This window comes from Bos grunniens, chromosome 15 (genome assembly GCF_055505025.1).
Source record: "Bos grunniens cultivar Pamir isolate PY7600 chromosome 15, Bosgru_T2T1.0, whole genome shotgun sequence".
Lineage (NCBI taxonomy): Eukaryota > Metazoa > Chordata > Mammalia > Artiodactyla > Bovidae > Bos > Bos grunniens.
The window spans coordinates 42,509,897-42,529,308 of NC_141179.1; the positions used below are offsets into that span (position 1 = coordinate 42,509,897).

General features: G+C 46.1%; 1 protein-coding gene across 16 annotated transcripts in view; it reads left to right on the top strand.

Moving 5' to 3' along the window:
- IRAG1 (inositol 1,4,5-triphosphate receptor associated 1) overlaps positions 1–19,412 on the top strand; it is a 166,494-nt gene that overhangs the window by 30,263 nt on the left and 116,819 nt on the right. For 3 of the 16 annotated variants that reach the window (XM_086340041.1, XM_086340042.1, XM_086340054.1), the window contains exon 1: positions 11,066–11,485. The exons of 3 other annotated variants lie outside the window; for them this stretch is intronic. In XM_086340041.1, coding sequence (XP_086196167.1) covers positions 11,419–11,485 — 67 coding nt within the window. In that variant the 5' untranslated portion in view covers positions 11,066–11,418. Of the gene's footprint in view, positions 1–11,065; positions 11,559–19,412 lie in introns of those variants that run through there. 10 more of the 16 variants (XM_086340050.1, XM_086340051.1, XM_086340047.1 and 7 more) reach the window with 7 other exon arrangements.

Below are 19,412 nucleotides of genomic sequence, written 5' to 3' on the forward strand. Positions count from 1 at the left end.
TAATATTCCTGCAAAAAGAAAGGGTTAGGGGCTCAATGCCCTTGCTTCCTGTGCAGATTTACCACAGTGGACGTATCACAGATGTTTGGGAGAGATAGTCTTTGTCAGACTACAGGAGTTTGTTACATCTCTTTCCTGTGTACAAGTGCTTATTTGCCTTATATTAGTTAGGGGAGGTCACTTGGTTGATTTTTCCCCCATAGTAGATACAGTCTACCCCAATATAGTTTGCTATTCCCACTTCTAATGACAGCAAAAATTATAGGGTTTTTTTTTTTTTTTTGAAGTCCACATTAGCAGCCCCTCTGTTATTTGTAGATGTTATATGGAGGTCTTAATGAGAGGGCCTGAGGGCAAAGCGAAGAGGTAAATGATTCACAAAGAGGCAACATCATTTGTTCTACCCCATTCTCCTTTTCTCCTGCTGCTGCTGCTAAGTCACTTCAGTCGTGTCCGACTCTGTGCAACCCCAGAGACGACAGCCCACCAGGCTCCCCCGCCCCTGGGATTCTCCAGGCAAGAACACTGGAGTGGGTTGCCATTTTCTTCTCCATTTCTCCTTCTAAAAACTCCAAAAAATAAGATGAAACTCTGAGAGTTCAAAGAACTATTCTAATGCAAAATTGAAGGCGACATCACTCAGGGTTTCATATTAACACAACTAGAAAAGGTATGTGAAGGGTCTATGGTCAGCAATGCATCTGTTTTTTAAGTTTTGGCTGTGCTGGGTCTTCGTTGCTGTGCGGGCTTTCTCTAGTTGCAGAGAGCAGGGGTTACTCTTTAGCTGCGGTGTGGGGGCTTCTCGTGGCAGTGGTTTCTCTTGCTGTGGAGGACAGGCTCTAGACACACAGCTCAGTAGTTGTGGTGCATGGGCTTAGTTTCCCCATGGCACATGGGATCTTCCAGGACCAAGGACTGAACCCGTGTCCCCTGTATTGGCAGGCAAATTTTTAACCGCTGTACCATCAGGGAAGTCCAGCAATGGATCGTTTAAGCACAAAGGAGGAGGGAAGACCTAGCCAGGCTCAGGGAGAGGAGCTCTCAATACAGGGAGTAGAGACCTTTCAGTCGCTGTTGTCTGGTCTCCCTCTGCCAGTGGGTGTAAGCAACAGAATGGCATTTTAGAAGTGTCTTTCTGGCTACTGAGGTGGGGGGACTGGATTGGATTGGACAAAGGCAAGAGTAAAGGCAAGCAGACTCGTTAGCAGGAAGTAGAAAAGACACATGTTTATTGAATGAATGAATGAATGAAGAAATGAATAGTAAGCTGTGGATTTTAAGCTGTGACTTTGAGTCCCTGAACATGTGCGTGCTAAGTTGTTTCAGTCATGTCTGACTCTTTGTAACCCCATGGACCGTAGTCCACCAGGCTCTTCTATCCATGGGATTCTCCAGGCAAGGATGCTGGAGTGAGTTGCCATGCCCTCCACCAGGGGATGGATGTTCCCAACCTTGGGATAGAACCCATGTCTCTTACATCTCCTGCATTGGCAGGCATGTTCTTTACCACTAGCACCACCTGGGAAGCCCCTTTCCATCCCTACTCTTGGCCAAAGGCCATTCTCTGTGGTGTGTGTCATGTTCCCTAAGGGCTATGGAGGGTCTTCAGACTTCTGGAAGAGAAAAACTCTTCCCTTACTGCTGTCCTCCACTGACTCTATGGATTCCCACTCTCTCCTTCCTGGCAGGTCCCTTGGAAGGTAGCCCCTGAGATCCTCTCCTATTTTGCTTTGAGCAATTTGGAGTTTTTGGAACTTGACCATAAGCTGGCATAAAGTCTGGTTCTAGGCTTTGGCATGTTCCCTCTTCTTCACCTCTCATAGTTCTGAGCCTTTTCTCAGAGGCTTTCTGGTTCACATCACAATTTTAGCCCACCAAAAATCCTCACCCCATCCCATAGATCTACATTTGAAGCACAAGCAGATTCCTTTGGGTCATAGGGTGACAACTTCCATGCAGAGCCAAGGTGGCTCCCCAAAGCTATGCACTTCCAAGGGGTAACTTATCCCTTTGGCCCTTACAGCTCTTAGGGAACCCATCACTCAGGGGCCCTGCCCTCAGGGTCCAGCCTTACAGTTTTTCATTCCCAGAGTATTTTCAACATTCAGAAAAAAACAAAAATAAATCAAAACAAGGAGCAGCATTCCCGTCCAAGAAAGACAAGGGAGGTCCCTAGCACCCCTCAAAACTAGCTTTTGGAGAATCCAAAACAAGCTGTAAGATGTCTTTTGCTTTTAATCCAGAAGAAGAAGGGATGATCACAAAGAAAGGCTCAGATCCAAAGTGAATTCTTTTGTCTAGTACATGGTTTATTTTAAATGTGAAAGTTCAAGGTTACACAAACAAATGGATTGGATGGGACATTTGTGAATTCTGAAGCATAGACATTTCTCCATGTTTGGAGGATGTGCTCAGATACATGTTTGTGCAATTTTTGTCATTGTTGAAAGAAAAGAGGTAATGAGCCTGAGGATCACTGCACCCAGAATGTTGTGAAAAATAAAGAAATGATACTACAGGGCCCAGAATTCCAAGGATGGGAAGGAAGGTAAATATGGCCCTAGTTGGTTTTATCTTCACATGGCCCCAGGAAACCTGGTTGAACAATCTCTTTCGGATATATCACACCATAAGTTCGACAGAATGGAATTTACTGACTAAATGGAATAAATTGGGCAGATAAACTGCTGTCAAGACGATTGACCTACAGAAATGTTCCTCCTACTTTTCTTTCATTTTTACCTACCTGATTTTGTCTAAATCTCTTTTTATGAACTAGACTCTAGATTGCATTGACTTCATCAGGCAGCTTTGAGAGAGGGATTTCCTGGGGGTGAAAATCATATTATTCATCAGCAACTGGATTGAAGGAAAGAGCCTGGGACTTAAGGTGTTTAGGTCCAGCTCTTTCAAAGAAGAGCTGTGTGATCCTGGATAAGGAATTTCATTTCAGGACCTTAACCTGGAAAATGCAGACTGAACACTTTGGGAGAATTCACTTTGAAAATAAGTGATGGATATAAATCACTGTGTATAGTACCTGGTACAGAGTAAGTTTTGTAAGTCATGATATAACTCATGATGGAAAAAAAAAATACTCTGCCTGCTTTGTAAGGGCAAAAAAGCAATTAGGAGGCAATTGCATTGATGACTGGCAAGAAATCATGGAGGCCTAGACCTGTAGTATTGATAAACATAGTAAGAAATGGTCAGATTCTGGATGTATTTTGAAAATACAGCCAACAGAATCTTCTGATGGATTCTCTGTGGGGTGTGAGGAGCAAGAAGGGAAATCATGAACCATGTTTTGTGTTTGAGCAGCTCAAAGGATGGGCTTGCCATTTACCAAGATGGAAAAAGCTGAAGGCAAAGCAGGCCCTTGGGTTAAGTTGGAGCTGACTGTGAGACATCCAAGGGAAGGTGTTGAGTGGGCAGTTGGATATATGACTTTGGAGTTGGGAGGAGAGGTCCAGAGTGGACATGAACATTTAAGAGTCTTCAGAGAGCTTAAATAAATGATATTTAAAATCATGAGCTCAAAAAGATTCTCTTGGGAATAAGTGCAGATAGAAAAGAATCTAGGCCTGAGAACCAAGGCCCAGAGAAGTCTAGCGTTCCATACTGGGGAGATGAGGAAGAACAAATGCACACCCTCTCTCTTCCTTCTCTTCCTCTTTTTTCTGCTTTTGTTGTTATGAAAGGGGACTGTTCTATTTAGTTCAGTTAGCCTTCACTTGAACAAAACTACTTGCAAGAGTTCTTTTGGGTTTGCTCTTAAAAAGTGATACATGCTCTTCACAACTTCAAAGTAGTTTTAAAAAGGAAAAACACCCAACTCTGGGCTGTGGAAGAGGCCTCATGGTGCAGGCATCCAATCAGCAGTCAGTGCATCTGGAGATCAAGTTCCTCTCAGGATTAGTGAAATCAAGCTTTTGTTAGCATTAATTTAATGGTGGAATGTCAACTCACAAACCTCAAAAATCCTTTTATGCTTCACATCTTTTTTCTTTTTTCATAAAAAAATGCCAACTCCCAAACGTATGTGAAGCCTGAAAGGACAATCTGAGAAAGGTTTGTCTCTTCCTTTGGTGAAATAAACAATCTGTTGTGTCATGGCACCTGCACAGAAATCCTGTGTTTGAAGAACAAGTTGAGACTACACTGTTATTCAGGATAGTTAGTGGTGGGGGCAAAGTAGAGAGAGCTCTACTTATGTAAAGATCTGGGAGTCTCAGTGGACTGTGGATTTTCAATGAGCCAAGAATGACTTGGTTGTCACAGCACACTGTTGCCAAGTGCATGATGAAATGAGTCTCATTGCCTTCACATCCCAGGCCTCACCAAATCCCTGAAAATTGGCTTCTAATTCCATCTATTGACATGGCCCTCCCAAATATCCAATAGCTTATTTACAGTCTTCTTCACTTGTGATTTAAAGGTCTCCTAGAGATCCGCATTTCTAAAGTCTATTCCACTAGTCTAGACATCTCTCAAGGAACAATCCTTGCAATCCTGTATTTCTAACCATCTTCTGGGCATCTCCATTTGAGTGTCTCCATCTGGGTATTTCCATCCAGGCATCCCACCAGCATCTCAAACTGAACTGATCTTTCTTGACCAGTGAGTGCCTGCTCCTGGCTGCCCTGTGGTATTAACATTCACTTTACCTGCCCAGGGATCAGGTCAAAATTCTGGAGCCACCTGACCTCTTCTTTCCACACCCCACATGCAGTTAGGTTGCAAATTTATTGAGTCTATGTCTTTCTTCCCACCCTTATCACTGCTGTTACCACTTCTGTGCAGAGCTTCCTGCGTTCAGTTATCCATGTGTCATCTCCACGGGGATGTTTCATAGTCGTCTACACACTTGACATGTCCAAAATGGGACTCTGGAGTCTATTACTCCTGTACCCCAGCTGGCTTTCACATCTCCATAAATGACTCCACTGTATATCCAGTTGCTCAACCTGGTTCTTCTCTCCTGAGAGCCACATGTGTATGGGGTGTTTCAGGAGCACCTAGGCTAATGTTTACCCCAGTCACTCCACTATAGCCATGTGTTGTTAAAATGTCAAGGTACCTCCCTGCCAGTTGGTAAACAGCTCCTACTCTGAGACCCCTGACTCTCCTCCACCACCTCAGTTGCCCTGGAATCTCCCCCAGAATTCCCTAGATCTCCCCATGACCTGGCAACTCAGATCATGAGGAGATCTAGTGTTGGTGCCTCATACTGCAGGGGATCTCTAGGATCCAGTGACTCCAGTAATATAGCCATTGATACCTATTACAATTGGCCAGCATGTGGGTCATAACAGATATTTTGAAGATAATCCCCAGTATTACCCATTTTGAAAAAGAAGAAATTGACACTGAAGAGATTACATAATTTCCCTATAATTCCTTGGAGTCCATGTGGCTCCAAAGGACTTTTATCAGTTATCTCTTGACTGGTCCCACTGTCCTACAACAATCTTCCCAAAGCCTAACTTTCACCACACACTAGTCCTGCTTAGAAACCTCCTGGGGCTCCCAATCCACATGGAGTTAAGTCCAAACTCAAGCCTGGGCTTCAAGGTTCCTTCATAGTCTGAACAACTCAGGTCAGCTCCATGACAGAAGCCCTGCCACTGCATTCCTGAGCACTTTCCTGCTTCTCCACTTAGACCCACACCACTTATTCCACTAGGAACAATCTCCCTGACCCACTCTTCACATCTTGAAACCTTGACCTGTTTGGACACATGACTGCCTCAAATGCCCACTCCTCTAGAATCAAACCTTCCTCATTGTCCCCGCTTCTTCTTCCTTGGAGCATCTGCAGCTCTTGGGTTCAAGTTCAGCAGCCCAGCCCATCCATGGTTGCTAACCACATTCTTCCTTACAGAACAGTTTTACTCTAATGCCTATGTAAGCACACAGAGAGACAGTTTGTAAACCACTTTCACACACCTTGTAATCACAGATGTTACTTACCTTCTTGCATCTTATCCCATAAGCTCCTGGAGGACAGGAGTCACATTTTGCTCATCTGTATAACCTCACTGCCAGCAGAAGTCCAAGCACAAGTCATGCACACAGAACACGTCCTTGAAACAAATGGGTCGGTCATGCTCTTGAGGTCGAGTGGAGAAAGTGGAGGATAATTTTTCTGGCGGCTGTTCTCCCCAGGACTGGCCTAATGCAGTCAGGATGCCAGGATCTTAGCCACTAGACCACCAAGGAAGTTCCCCAAGTCTGCTCTCCTGAAGTTGACACCCTGAGATTCTAGAGTGGCAAAGATAAGTTTTATAATTGTAAGGCACTAGCAGGCTCCTTGACCTCTCCATATCCCAGGTTCCTCATCTAGGACCTAGGGGTGAGAAGGCCTACATCACGTGGGCTTGGTGAAGACTGACTAGACCTTATATGTAAAGTTGCTAACAGAGTGCCTGGCACCACGTTCAGTCAATGACACCTGTCATTGTCCCTTGCATTGACACCTGGATGTCATTCCTGCCAATTTGGCCACTTATCTGTTCACTTACTCATCCAGGGCCTCCTAAGTACTGGGCATTTCACAGAGTCCCTACGTATAAAAGGGGCAGGGAGGCCAATACTCCCAGTGAGGTCATCCCAGTCCCTGAGCTGGCAGAGTTCTTGGCAAGCTTCTGCTTCTCCTGGCTTGGCTTCCCTCAGCCCCAAGATGTGCTTTTGGCCTGGGATTTTTAAACTTCTTCCCTGGCTTTGAGTCAGAGGGCCTGAGGGGAGTGCGTCCCCCAGTCGTGTGCCAGTGCGCCTCCACTGGCCTACCACTTTGATGTTGAGGACACGTGATTGTCTCTGATGGGAATGAGTGATGGATGAACTGGAGATTTGGGTAGAGTGAGGCCAAATCCCTGTGTGGCTCCAGGAACAAGGATAAATATAGCCCGAGTAATTGCTCATGCTCTTTTAAGGATTAAAAGTCAGCTTTCAGGCAAGCTGTGAAGCTCCATGACCAGGACAGCAAAGGACACAGTGCCTTTTTTAGAGCTGTGTCAACACTCCTTGTATACTGCTGGGTCCCAGGCCTCCAAATACTGTTACTGTTTAAGTAAGGGGTCACCTTCTCTGGTCTATACCGCATGAGGGCAGGGATGGCTCTGAAGTGTCCCTACCACATCCCATCAGCCAACTCTAGTCTGGCACACCCAAAAAACATTTTAAATGAATATGTGAGCTGTGAGAAGGCTGCATTTTTAAAATAACTTTTAGAATAAGATCTATAGACATATATACACTACTATGCATAAAATAGATAATTGATGAGAACCCATTGTACAACACAGGGAACTCTACGCAGTGCTCTCTGGTGACCTAAATGGGAAGAAAATTCAAAAAGAGGGGATATATGTAATGGCTCAGACGGTAGAGCATCTGCCTGCAATGCAGGAGACCTGGGTTTGATCCCTGGGTTGTTAAGATCCCCTGGAGAAGGGAATGGCTACTCACTCCAGTATTCTTTCCTGGAGAAGTCCGTGGACAGAGAAGTCTGGCTGGCTACAGTCCATGGGTTTGCAAAGGGTCAAACACGATTGAGCAATGAACACTATATGTGTGTCTATAGCTGATTCGCTTTGCTGTACAGCAGAAACTGACATGGCAGTGTAAAGCAACTATACTCTAATTTAAAAAAATAATAAAATCTGTGATCTAGTTAACAATAAGGTACCAGTGCCCACTTTCTGGCTTTCATATAGTCGTATATGCTATTACCACTGGGGGAAGCTGGGGGAAGTGTACATGAGACTCTTTGTACTATTCTTGAACTTCCTGCATTTCTGTAATTATTCAAAAATAAAAAGTAAGAAACCCAAAATAACCTTTAGTCAGGCTCATGCCAATACTCTGACACTTGGGGGAGGCAGTGCTGGAAGATGAATTAACTAAATCCCTGTTTCTAGCAATGCTTCTGTTTCATTACTATTTTTGAATGTAAACACATGACTTATTCACATGATTCAAACTTTAAATGTATAAATAAAATACACAGTGTATACTCTTTGCCCCAGCCACTTAGATTTCCTCCCCATAGGCTACTACATGCTAAGTCACTTCAGTTGTGTCCGACTCTTTGAAACCCTATCGTCTGTAGAGCCCACCGGGCTCCTCTGTCCATGGGATTCTCCAAGCAAGAATACTGTAGTGGGTTGCCATGCCCTCCTCCAGGGGATCTTTCTGACCAAGGACTGAACCTGTGTTTCTTATGTCTCCTGCATTGGCAGATGGGTTCTTTACCACTAGTACCATCTGGCAATTAATGTTAATGTTATTTATTACTTGTGTTAATTTTAGTGAGATTGTGTGTACACATACATATGTACTTGTGAGTATGTATGTGTGAATGTGAGTATATTTGTGTGTGTGTTTACATATCTATGCTGTTCTGTTATCCTACTTTTTCTACTTAACCATGAGATCTTGGAGGCTTTTCCTGTCCCTGCATTTCCCCACCCTGTGCTGTGGCTATACCCATCATTTTTAAGGCTGACAGTTGGTGGACACTTACGTTGTTTCCAATCCTTCTGCTTTTATACACAAAGCTGCAGTGAATAATCGTGTTCATTTGTCATTTCCCCAAGCGTGGGAATATGTTTGCAGAATAAATTCTTAGGTGTGGAATTGGATCAAAGGATACAAGCCTTGTAATTTTGATCATGCTAAATTGTCTTCTATAGAGCGTGCTCATTTCACACACCCATCAGTGACGTGCTTTATGAAATGTGTGTTAATATAGTGATTTTAAATGTTATTTGGTGACCCTTTTGTGAGTCTGGTGAAAGCTGTAGGCCTGTACCCAAGAAAAACAGAAATCACACAGTATTTTGCACACAGTTTCAATTGGCTCAGAGACTCCTGAAGGCTATCCATAAACCCTAATTTAAGAAATTAGGCTGAAGAGAAGGAAGTATGGTACGGGGAAAGACTTTTAGGGCCAAACCACCTAAGTTCACTTCTTTGCTGTACCGCTTACTGGCTGTGGAACATCACACAGGTCTTTTTGCCCCTTTAAACCTTATTAGTTTCCTTTTCAAAAGAATGGTATAATAGCTCTATTTCACGGGGCACATAGGAAGGTACATGCTTTTATGGAGAGTGTCTAATATAGTGATTAGAATATCGTAGGTGTTCAATATAAGGTTTATATAACACATACAGACACATAGACACACAGACATACACTCACACCTCCTTCCTCACATGCACACAAACTGAAGTTTCTAGTTGTCTTTGCAGGAATTGCTGCTAGATTCATAAAATCAACTTTTGGAGTACCATTCCCTAAAATGGGGTTTTTGGACCAACTGCATAAGTGAGAATCACCCAAGGGCCTTAAATAAAATATAGGTTTCTGGGCCTCACTTTAGAGCCACAAGATTAGAATTTCTAGAAAAGGGGTCCAGAGAGTTTCACACTTGATGATTCTATTGCACAATGAAGTTGGAGAAACAGCAGTAAAGAGTTTGGTAATTCATTCTAATCCCTCTACTTGCAGTTCTAGTAGCTATCACGTTGTGGTTTTGCCAGTGGGAGCCTGTTCCCAGTCGATGGATAGGTGTAGGTGCCTGAGGGAAAGCATGGCTAGTACCCATGAGTCTTCTCTGGTTCCATCTACAAAAATAGTTATTTATGGGTTTGACAGACAGCATGTACTATAGTCTCATCAGGAATCTCTTTCGTAACAAGCAAGGAGAAGAGACAGTCCAGGACTGGATGTCCGTGGAAGGGGCTGGGATAGAAGCCCAGTGGGCTAGGTTTGGGGGAGAAAGCCTGCCACAGCCAGGAACTGAGGATAAGGACTGTATGCAGCCAGGCAGCTGTCACCAGGAGGGCTTGAGGCCACATGTCTCGAGGCACCGACACCTAGAGCCCTCAGCATGACTGGCGAACACTTTCTGAGGTGGTAAGTGATGGCCCACCACTAGAGTTGCCAGATTTAGCAAATAAAAATACAGGATGAGCCATTAAATTTCATTAAATTAGAATTTCAGATTTTATATATATATATATGTACATACATACACACATATATGGGGCTTCCCTGGTAGGTCAGCTGGTAAAGAATTCACCTGCAATGCAGGAGATGCCAGTTTGATTCCTGAGTTGGGAAAATCTCCTGAAGAAGGAATAGGCTACCCACTCCAGTATTCTTGGGCTTCTGGGGTGGCTTAGATGGTAAAGAATCCGCCCGCAATGCGGCAGACCTGGGTTTGATCCCTGGGTTGGGCAGATGCCCTGGAAGAGGGCATGGCAACCCACTCCAGTATTCTTGCCTGGAGAATCCCCATGGACAGAGGAACCTTGTGGGTTACAGTCCATGGAGTCACAAAGAGTCAGATACTACTGAGCAATTAAGCACACAGCACAGCATATATATGTGTGTGTGTGTATGTAAGCATGTCCTGTGCAATATTTGGGACATACTTATACTAAAATAGATATGTGTTATCTGAAATTCAAGTCTAAGTAGGTGTCCTGCATTCTATCTGGCAGTCCTACATAGGATTTCTCTGAGCTGCCTCTAACTGCTGAAAAGGGTTGGAGACCCCATGTGACTGGCCAGGGCCCACAGCACCATGATCTTTCTCTGGGTGGGGGGCTGCACCCAAGGTGGTGAGGAGCGAGTAAGGGCAAGGTGTGGACTTCAGGAGAGAGCAGCTCTTCCTCACCTGTGTCTGAGCAGGGGCAGGAAACTCACTGGTATTGATCAGCAAGTCTGAGATGCTAGCACTCTGCTAAGCCTTTCAGTATCATCTCATCAAATCCTCCTGCAACCCTAGGAGTTAGGCATTGTGATCCCAGTGATTCCCACTTTAGAGATGAGGAGACTGAGGCTCCACGAGGTTAAGACCACAGGGCTACTCAGTGGAGGAGCAAGGACCGAAGCCCTGGGGCGGGTGCCAGGTCTGGGATTAGCTGAATCTTCCAGGCCCTTCTCTCTGCTAATCCCGAGGGTTTAAGGTGGGAGCAGCCCCCACCTCCCAATCCCCGGGACAGGAAATGTTCCCAGTCTCGCTGGCGCTGGGCCAGGGTCTTGTCCAGACTCACATGCTCGCTGGAGACTCCAGGCTGGGAGGCAGATCGGCCGAGTTCTCTTGGTCCCTGCCTGCCCAGGACATGCCCAGCAGCATGAGCTGCCTGTGGGCACTGCCCTCCACTGTGTGGGTGCCTGTGGGAGGGGCCCAGGGCCAGCCACTGCCTCTCAGGCCCAGCCTGCGCTGAGCCTCGGATGGCCTGGCCAGCTTCCCTGCCGTTTGCCCCCTGAGTTGGGCCAGAGGGGTCCCCGAGGAGCTCTGGGCTCTAAGTCCCAGCCCCTCTCCGAGGAGGCGGGCAGCGGAGCTCGGCAGCCAGAGGCTTCTCAGCTCCAAGCTCCGGAGCCAGATGTAACATTGACCTTAAATGGTAAAAGCTCCCCAGAGTGAAGAGAGGCTGGCCGGAGGAGGAAAGGGGAATAACTCAGTTTTAGGTAAGTCGTCGCTATCTCCAAGAATAACCTGCCTCTTCAGCTGGGAGCAAGGGAACTCTTCTCCTCCTTAAAGGTACAGGGTGTGCTGGGATGGGGGCGCCTGACTTTAACTTTCTAGGGGAGCTGGCTTGGTCGAATGGCATTTCAGCCGAGTATTTTTATTGTTGCTGTCATCATTTTAAAATAAGAAGTGAATCTTAGCCCGTCCTAACTTAACTAAATTGTGCTTCTTTTGCTTGCTGTTGGAAAGCATGCACAAGTTAGGGCGAAACGTGGGTTCTGACTGGGGATCCCCATCCCCAGATTTCCTGTGGACCACTTTGGAGTAATAGAGGGTCCCCAGATTACGTAAGCCCACTGGGCAGGGCTCTTCACGCACTGCCTGCTGCCCCAGCCCTGCTCTGTGAGCACTTGTGTCTCTCTCTGCCACCGTCACCAACCCCCCCTCAACACTCGCCTCCTGTCCACTTTGGCCCTTGTGCTGGCCCAGCCCTGTCTGTCTCCCTCCTTGACCTGCCCCTGTATCTGTCCCTGCACTTTCTATCCTGTGTTCTGGTGGCAGCCCCGGTTTTTACCCCGTCCCCATCTCTCCTGCTTCCAGCTTTGCCCCTCTGTGACCTTTCCCTGCACCCTCGAGGGGTTGTGTGTGCCTGGCCTGTGCACTGAGCCTGCACACCTCTAGAAGCTCGGAGTCAGAGCTATTCCTAGAGTGGAAGGCACTCAGGCTGCCTTTTTCCAAAGGAAAGGCCGGTGGAAGCCGGAGGCCAGAGAGGGGCCCAGCTGTCTGTTCCCTCTTGTCCAGTAAACGGCTATAAAAGCCTGGAGATGCTCTGCAGATTGAGTAAACAGTGTGAGATTGTCAGGGACCCCTGGCTGGTGCTCCCATCCCCCAGAGTTCAGCAGCAGCTGCCCTCTTAACACCCACTTTTCAGGCTGCTCTTTGAGGGTCTCGGTGTGGGGGGAGTCAAGCAGCCCATGGATCTTCTGCAGGAAAAAGAAAGTTGCTTCCCAGGCTGTTAGGCTGGGAGTACTAGGGAGTCGGAGCCCGCCGGGGGTTCTGTTGTCCCCACCAGGTGGCAGTGACGTGTGGGTGACAGGTGGCATGAACTCCCCTCAGCTTCACCCCAAGGCTTTTATGGGGAGGAAACTCAAACTAAGTGACTTGTCTAGGGTCAGACCACTGAGGAGGAGCAGAGCTAGGAGAGCTGGGAGTCAGAGCCAAGTCCGTACGAGTCCAGCTGCAACGCCTGCCCCTCAACACAACTGGGAATATGAGGGTACACTTCTGCCTTGGGGAGTGTCTTGGGCTTTTTGTCCTTAATGGAAATTACAATTGTCATTGTCATGTCTGTTTTGTCCATGATTCAGTGGTGTTTGTGTGTGGGTGCGTAAGTCTATAGGTGTGTGTTGAAAGTGGCTGCTTGTATTCACAGCTGATGTACTTTCCTCTGTGCTTGGTAGTAAGCAGGATGTTCTTGCATACCATGTAAGATTGGGAGGTACAATCCTGTACAAATTGCTACACCATGATCAGTGATCCCCATAAACATGTTTTCTAGAAGAAGAAAAAGCAAACATGCCATTCTTACTATGCATGGAACACTGCTCTAAGCACTTGCCATGTAGCAATTCAGACCTCCACAACCCTATAAAGCACAGGTTATTATTATCCTCATCATGGAGATGGGACATTTTAGCCCAGAGAGGAAACACAGCTGGTGACAGGTGGTGCTGGCCTACGACCCCAGGCAGCCCATCTCCATAGGCTCTGCTCTAACCACTGTGCCCTGTTCATCTCTGGCCGGTGCCGCTTCGGAGCGGGTCGTGGGGAAGCACCGACTCTCTTCCAACACTGAGTGGCAGACTTTCCATACGTGATTTCGTGTGCTCTCGCCAGCAACGCTAAAGGGGATGTGTCTGCACCTCAGTTTCATAGGAGGACACTAGAACTGGGGGATGTTACATGACTTGTCCAAGGCCATGCAGCCACCAAGTGACAAGCAGGAGACTTCGTATCCTGGATGAAGATAGTGAAGGCCACGGGATGTCTTCTACTGGAAACTAACTCTCAGGTGGACCAGTGGGCTCATAATCTCAGGACGAGGGGTTGGTTCTGTGAATCTCTGTGTGAGGAAGCCAGATTTCTTGCCTGGTGGACTGAACCTCACAAATGGATTCTCAGCTTCCCAAACAATCCTTGCCTCTGTGCTATTAGTAACAAAGGTGGATGGGTGTGCCCACACGTTCAGCAGGAGTGGATACTGAGCTCTCTTAGGGCACAGACCCCATCTCATTCTGTAGAGTGTGTCCAACATTCAGAATAATGCCGAGAGTATATCAATACAAAGTTCTCAGGAGCAATTTTTTTACTTATGAAGAAATGGACATAATGTTTATAATGTGGTTTCTGGTTAAACAGGGCCCTGGGTTTATTATGTGTGTGTACCTGATGATCAGATTCTTTTGGTGTATCTTGAGAGAATGCAAGGTAGTGGCGGGGGCGGGGGGGTTGTCTCAAGTCATCCACCCTCTCCTTACCCTGCCACCTCTCCTGGGTAGCCACATGTAACTTCTAGAGTGCCTCTCAGCTGCCCTCTCTATGGCTTGGTGGTCAGCAGAGGGACTGTTTGACGACTGAAGAGGAGCAGAGGCCCAGATGGGTGGGGAGGAGAGATCTAGGAGCCTCCAGATTCTGCTCTTTGAGCTCTTGGAGGCAGGGGGACAGAGATAGAGAACTGAGTTCTCTTGTAGCAAATGTAAAAGGAAGGAGGAGAGAAAATGGATATGAATTGACTTTGTGCCAGGCTCTGTGCTAGAGCTGTTATTTAATTTAATCCTGTGGTAGAGATGAGAATGTTGTGGTTGACAGAGGTGAAGCAACATGCCCAAGGGAACACGGTGGGTGGTGAGTGAGGACTCCAGCTCAGGCTGTTTGGTCCAAAGTGGGCACTTGGATGCCGTCCTGCCTCTAGTTAGTAACCAGGATCTCGAGCAGTTAGAGCGTCACAGTCCAGGTGATGCGAAGGTCAAGGGGATTCCTTTTGCCCCGTGGACCTTGGAGGCCAGACCCTGAGTCCAGGTGACAGCCCAGGGCAGCCTCACTGGATGAGGAGCAGAGGCAACATGAGTCCGTGACCTTGGGCATGCCCTGACTTCTCTGTGAGGGCCTTCCCCACGGAAGAAGGCAAACAGGTGACAGTCAGCCAGCCGGACAGAAAACCTCTTCTGCCTCTCAGCTAATAAGCCACAGATGTGAAAAAAGGGTTAGCAAAGGCTGGGGCTTAATCTGCTCTGGTTACTTTCTTCCCATCCCAGTACTTTTTAAATTTATAATTCTTATTCAGATTTTTTTCCTAGTAATAAAAATAATGTGTATTCTTTGCTAAACTTTCATGGAAAGTATAAGTAAGAAATTCAGAAACAAATATAAATAAATGAAAGATCCCTGTGGAATCGTATCATTCAGAGATAAATACTGGGTTTTTGTTTTTGCCTGGGCTGCACGGCATGGGGGATCTTAGTTCTCTGACCAGGGATCGAATTTGTGCCCCTGCATTGGAAGAGTGGAGTTTTAAGCACTGGACCGTCAGGGAAGTCCCCATAAATGTTGTTAATATGGTGTATCTCTTCCTTTACATTTCTGTATATTTTATAAAACTAGGGTCTTACCATGGGTTTTATAGTCTGCTTAAAAACAAAACTGTTTTAAAGGAATTCCCTGGTGGTCCAGTGTTTAGGACTCAGCGCTTTCTCTGCGGTGGCCCAGGTTCAGTTTCTTTTTGGGGAACTAAGAGCCTGCAAACCACACAGCACAGCCAAAAAAAAAAAATTTTTTTAAGACTATTTTTTAAGAGCAGTTTTAGGGTCACAGCAAAGTTGAGAGGAAGGTCTGCACAGAAATTTCCCAGTTCCTCCCCACCCCACACATGCATAGCCTCTGTCAGGTAACAGCTCCACCAGGGTAAAACATTTGTTACAACCGATGAACCTACATTGACAATCATAGTCACCCAAAGTCCATGGTTTACCTTAGGGTTCACTCTTGGTGTTGTACATTCTGTGGGTTTGGAAAAATTGTATGATGACATGTATGCACCATTATAGTATTACACAGAGTATTTTCGCTTGCCTCAAAATCCTCTGTGCTCCATCTAGTCATCCTTCTCTGATAACCCCAATCAGAGATCACAGATCTCTAGCAATCACAGATTTTTATTACTGTCTCCGTAGTTTCACCTTTTCCAGAATGCCATACAGTTGCAATCACACACTATGTAGCCTTTCCAGACTGGCTTCTTTCACATAGTAATAAGCATTTAAGATTCCTCTATGTCTTTTCATGGCTTGATAGCTCATTTCTTTTTAGCACTGAATAACATTCCATTACCTAGATGCACTACAGTTTATCCATTCTCCTACTGAAGGACATCTTAGTCGGCTTTTTTTCCCCCTAATTTTTAAAAAACTGAAGTATCAATGATGTGCAATATTATATGTTACAGCTTACAACATTCAGTCCAGTTCAGTCACTCAGTCATGTCTGACTCTTTGCGACCCCATAGATAGCAGCACGCCAGGCCTCCCTGTCCATCACCAACTCCCGGAGCGTACTCAAACTCACGTCCGTTGAGTCAGTGATGCCATCCAACCATCTCATTCTCTGTCGTCCCCTTCTCCTCCCACCTTCAATCTTTCCCAGCATCAGGGTCTTTTCAAATGAGTCCGTTCTCAGCATCAGGTGGCCACAGTATTGGAGCTTCAGCTCCAGCTTCAGTTCTTCCTGATTCACAATTTTTAAAGGTTATACTCCTTATATAGTTTCAGAATGCTGGCTGTATTCCCTATGTTGTACATTATATCCTCATAGATCATTTATTTTATACATAACAGTTTGCAGTTTTAATCCCTTATTCTTATCCTACCCCTCCTGCTTCCCTTTCCCCACTGGTAACCACTGGAGTTATTTGTGAATCTCTTTCTTTTTTTGTTATATTCACTAGTTTGTTTTTTAGATTCCACATAAGTGATACCATAAGGTATTTGTCTTTCTTTGTCTGACATTTCACTAAGCATAATACCCTCCAAGTCCGTCCACGTTATTGCAAATGGCAAGGTTTCATTCTTTTTTTTAATGTCTGAATAGTAGTCTTTTTTTAACCAAACATTCTATCATGATCATTTTCTCATGTCATCAAAGATACTTCAAAACATGATGTTTCGGGTGTTGTGTACGACCGAGTAATTCTGCTGCACAACAGTTAAATCATCGTTCCTCCCACTGGGCATTTACAAGTGTGGTTTTCCTTTGGGGCCCGTCTCAGTGGCACACACCCGACAGCTTTTCCATCCACGTGTGGTGTTTGGGAACTCCGCACTCCCGGGTGGGCTTGTGCGGTACGGCTCTAGGGTGTGGGTTTTTTCTGCAAGATGCTAGTGAGTGAGATACTGACTCAGCTCTAAATACACGGATTCACGTCAGAATTGCCTTTTATGTTCTTTCCCATCTATCTGCAGCAGCCCAGGAGTGCGGGCGTGCAGGACTTGCAGTACTAAAACCAGACGTCCCAGGCAAATCCGGGCAAGTTGTTCCCCTGGGTTTGGACCTAGTGTGCCTTCAACGTCTTTCCAATGCTTTCCTGTCTCTCTTCTTGACAAAAATGAGAGCAAGTCTTGGGCTTGGAGACTTCGTCAGGAATAGTTAGAATTTAATATCTGTTTTCATTAAGTTTATTTTTACAACTAACTCCTCTCTATTTGTGTTACAAATGGTACTGACTTTTCCATGGATGGTAGGGATATAAAATTCCCTTTTAAAATAAGTGTGACGACAGGGGAGGCTAACACACTGGGCACTTCTCGTGTGCTTAGCAATATCCTATTGTTTTCCCTGCAGGACCTCATTTCATCCTCACAGCAGCCCTCTGACGTAGTTACAACTGTTCGCTCTATTGTACAGATGAGGAAACTGAGGGCCAGAGAGGGTAAAGAACTTGGCCAACAACCCAGAGGTGGTAAATGGCCCAGCCAAGATAGCAATCCTGGCGCTTTGCTAATCAAATGAAAAAAATTAAATCACTAAATATATAGGTGAGAACATGTGAGGGTGGGGTGTAGATGACTCAGTTTTAGGAAACACAGGTTTTGTGAGCAGGCATATCAGTTAGTATAAGATGGGGCAGAGGGAAACTGAGCCACCCCAGCAAAACTAAGTGAAAATTAGGAGCCAACGGGCCCAGAAGAGGTGGGAAGGGACGGGGCCATCCAGTGATTGCAGCAGGGGTGCAGGGCTGGGACACGGTGCCGAAGGCATGGTGGTCACTCCGGGAAGAGACACACAGAGGCTACCGGAGGCTACCCACAAGCTAACCAGAGCATGTTTCCAGAGAGCCCAAGGTTCCTGGTTCAACAGAAGAGAAAGCAAGCCCGAAGACACCCTTGACTTTGCTCATACAGATGTGGTTAAAAGAGTGCCAGCTCTGAGTCAGGAGGAGGGCTCAGCTTTGACCGGCTCTTCTCTCTGACTCAAATGGTAAAGCGTCTGTCTACAATGTGGGAGACCTGGGTTCGATCCCTGGGTCGGGAAGATTCCCGGGAGAAGAAAATGGCAATCCACTCCAGTACTATTGCCTGGAAAATCCCATGGATAGAGGAGCTTGATAGGCTACAGTCCATGGGGTCGCAAAGAGTCCGACACAACTGAGCGACTTCAATTTCACTTTCACTTTCTTTCACAATCACAGTGGAAGCTGATGGCTGGAGCTGGAAGTAGCATCTTGTCTGGTGGAGAGCACAGGCCCTGGAGTGACCACGTGACTCCACCACTGACCAGCTGTACCCCTTGAGCCACAGTTAACCTCTCCGAGTCTCAGTTCCCTCTCCTGTAAAACAGGGATAATGATGGTGTCCACTTGATGGGGTTAAATCCCTCAGCTTGGTGTCTGCTCTCAGCGACCCCCTCCCATCCCACCCTTCTGGGTCGGGTCTTAGTTGTGGCATGTGGGATTTTTCGTTGTGGCATTCGGGCTCAGTAGTTAGTTCTCAGATCTTAGTTTCCCTACCAGGGACTGAACTTTCACCCTTTGCATTGGAAGGTGAATTCTTAACCACTGGACTGCCAGGGAACTCCCAGTATGTGGCAGTCTGTTTCAGGTCTCATAACCTTGTCCATGAGCAAGGCCCTATGTTCTGTTTAGTAGGAAAATACAAGTCTAGAACCATGAGCTTTCTATTAGCAGGAAATGCCATGTCCTATGTCATGAGTCCTGAGTCATTCTCTCTGACCCACCAAGGTTTATGCCCAAAAAGTTCCTAGACATGGCCAAAGCCACGCAATCTGCTATAGAGGCAGCATGGAGTACGGTTGGGACCTCAGGTGCTCAAATCAAATGACCTGAATTCAAATCCCTACTCTGTGACTTATCATGTGACTTTGGGGGAAGAATCTAACTACTTTTCTTACCTGTAAGATGAGGCTGAAGATGCTAATAATTTAACTTGCTCAAAGAGTTTTTATGAAGATGAAATGGACTGCTGTATCCATAGTACTTATATGTGTGTAAGTACTCAATAAATAATAACAGTTATTTAAGCTTAGATTAACATCAAGCACATGGAACACCTAGAGTTTTGTGGCTCTAGGTGGTCAGGTTTCACTAAGGGCTGTCTTGTCATGATATTTTCAACTTGTTTGGGGTTTGGATCCCTGGTAGAAAGACTGTGATGCCCTTCTGGACTTCCTACCTAAGACATCTTTCTTATTTCCCAGTTGAGGTCCAACTTGTCCCTGATGGAAGGTGATGATGATAAAGCTGAATATTGTCAGGGGGAATCTAGACTGGATGCCAAGAGGACTCCCTGAGGAACATGATCTTGGGGATATTCCAGGGTCCTGGACCTATCCCTAAGCCTGGTCTGTGGCCTGGAGTTA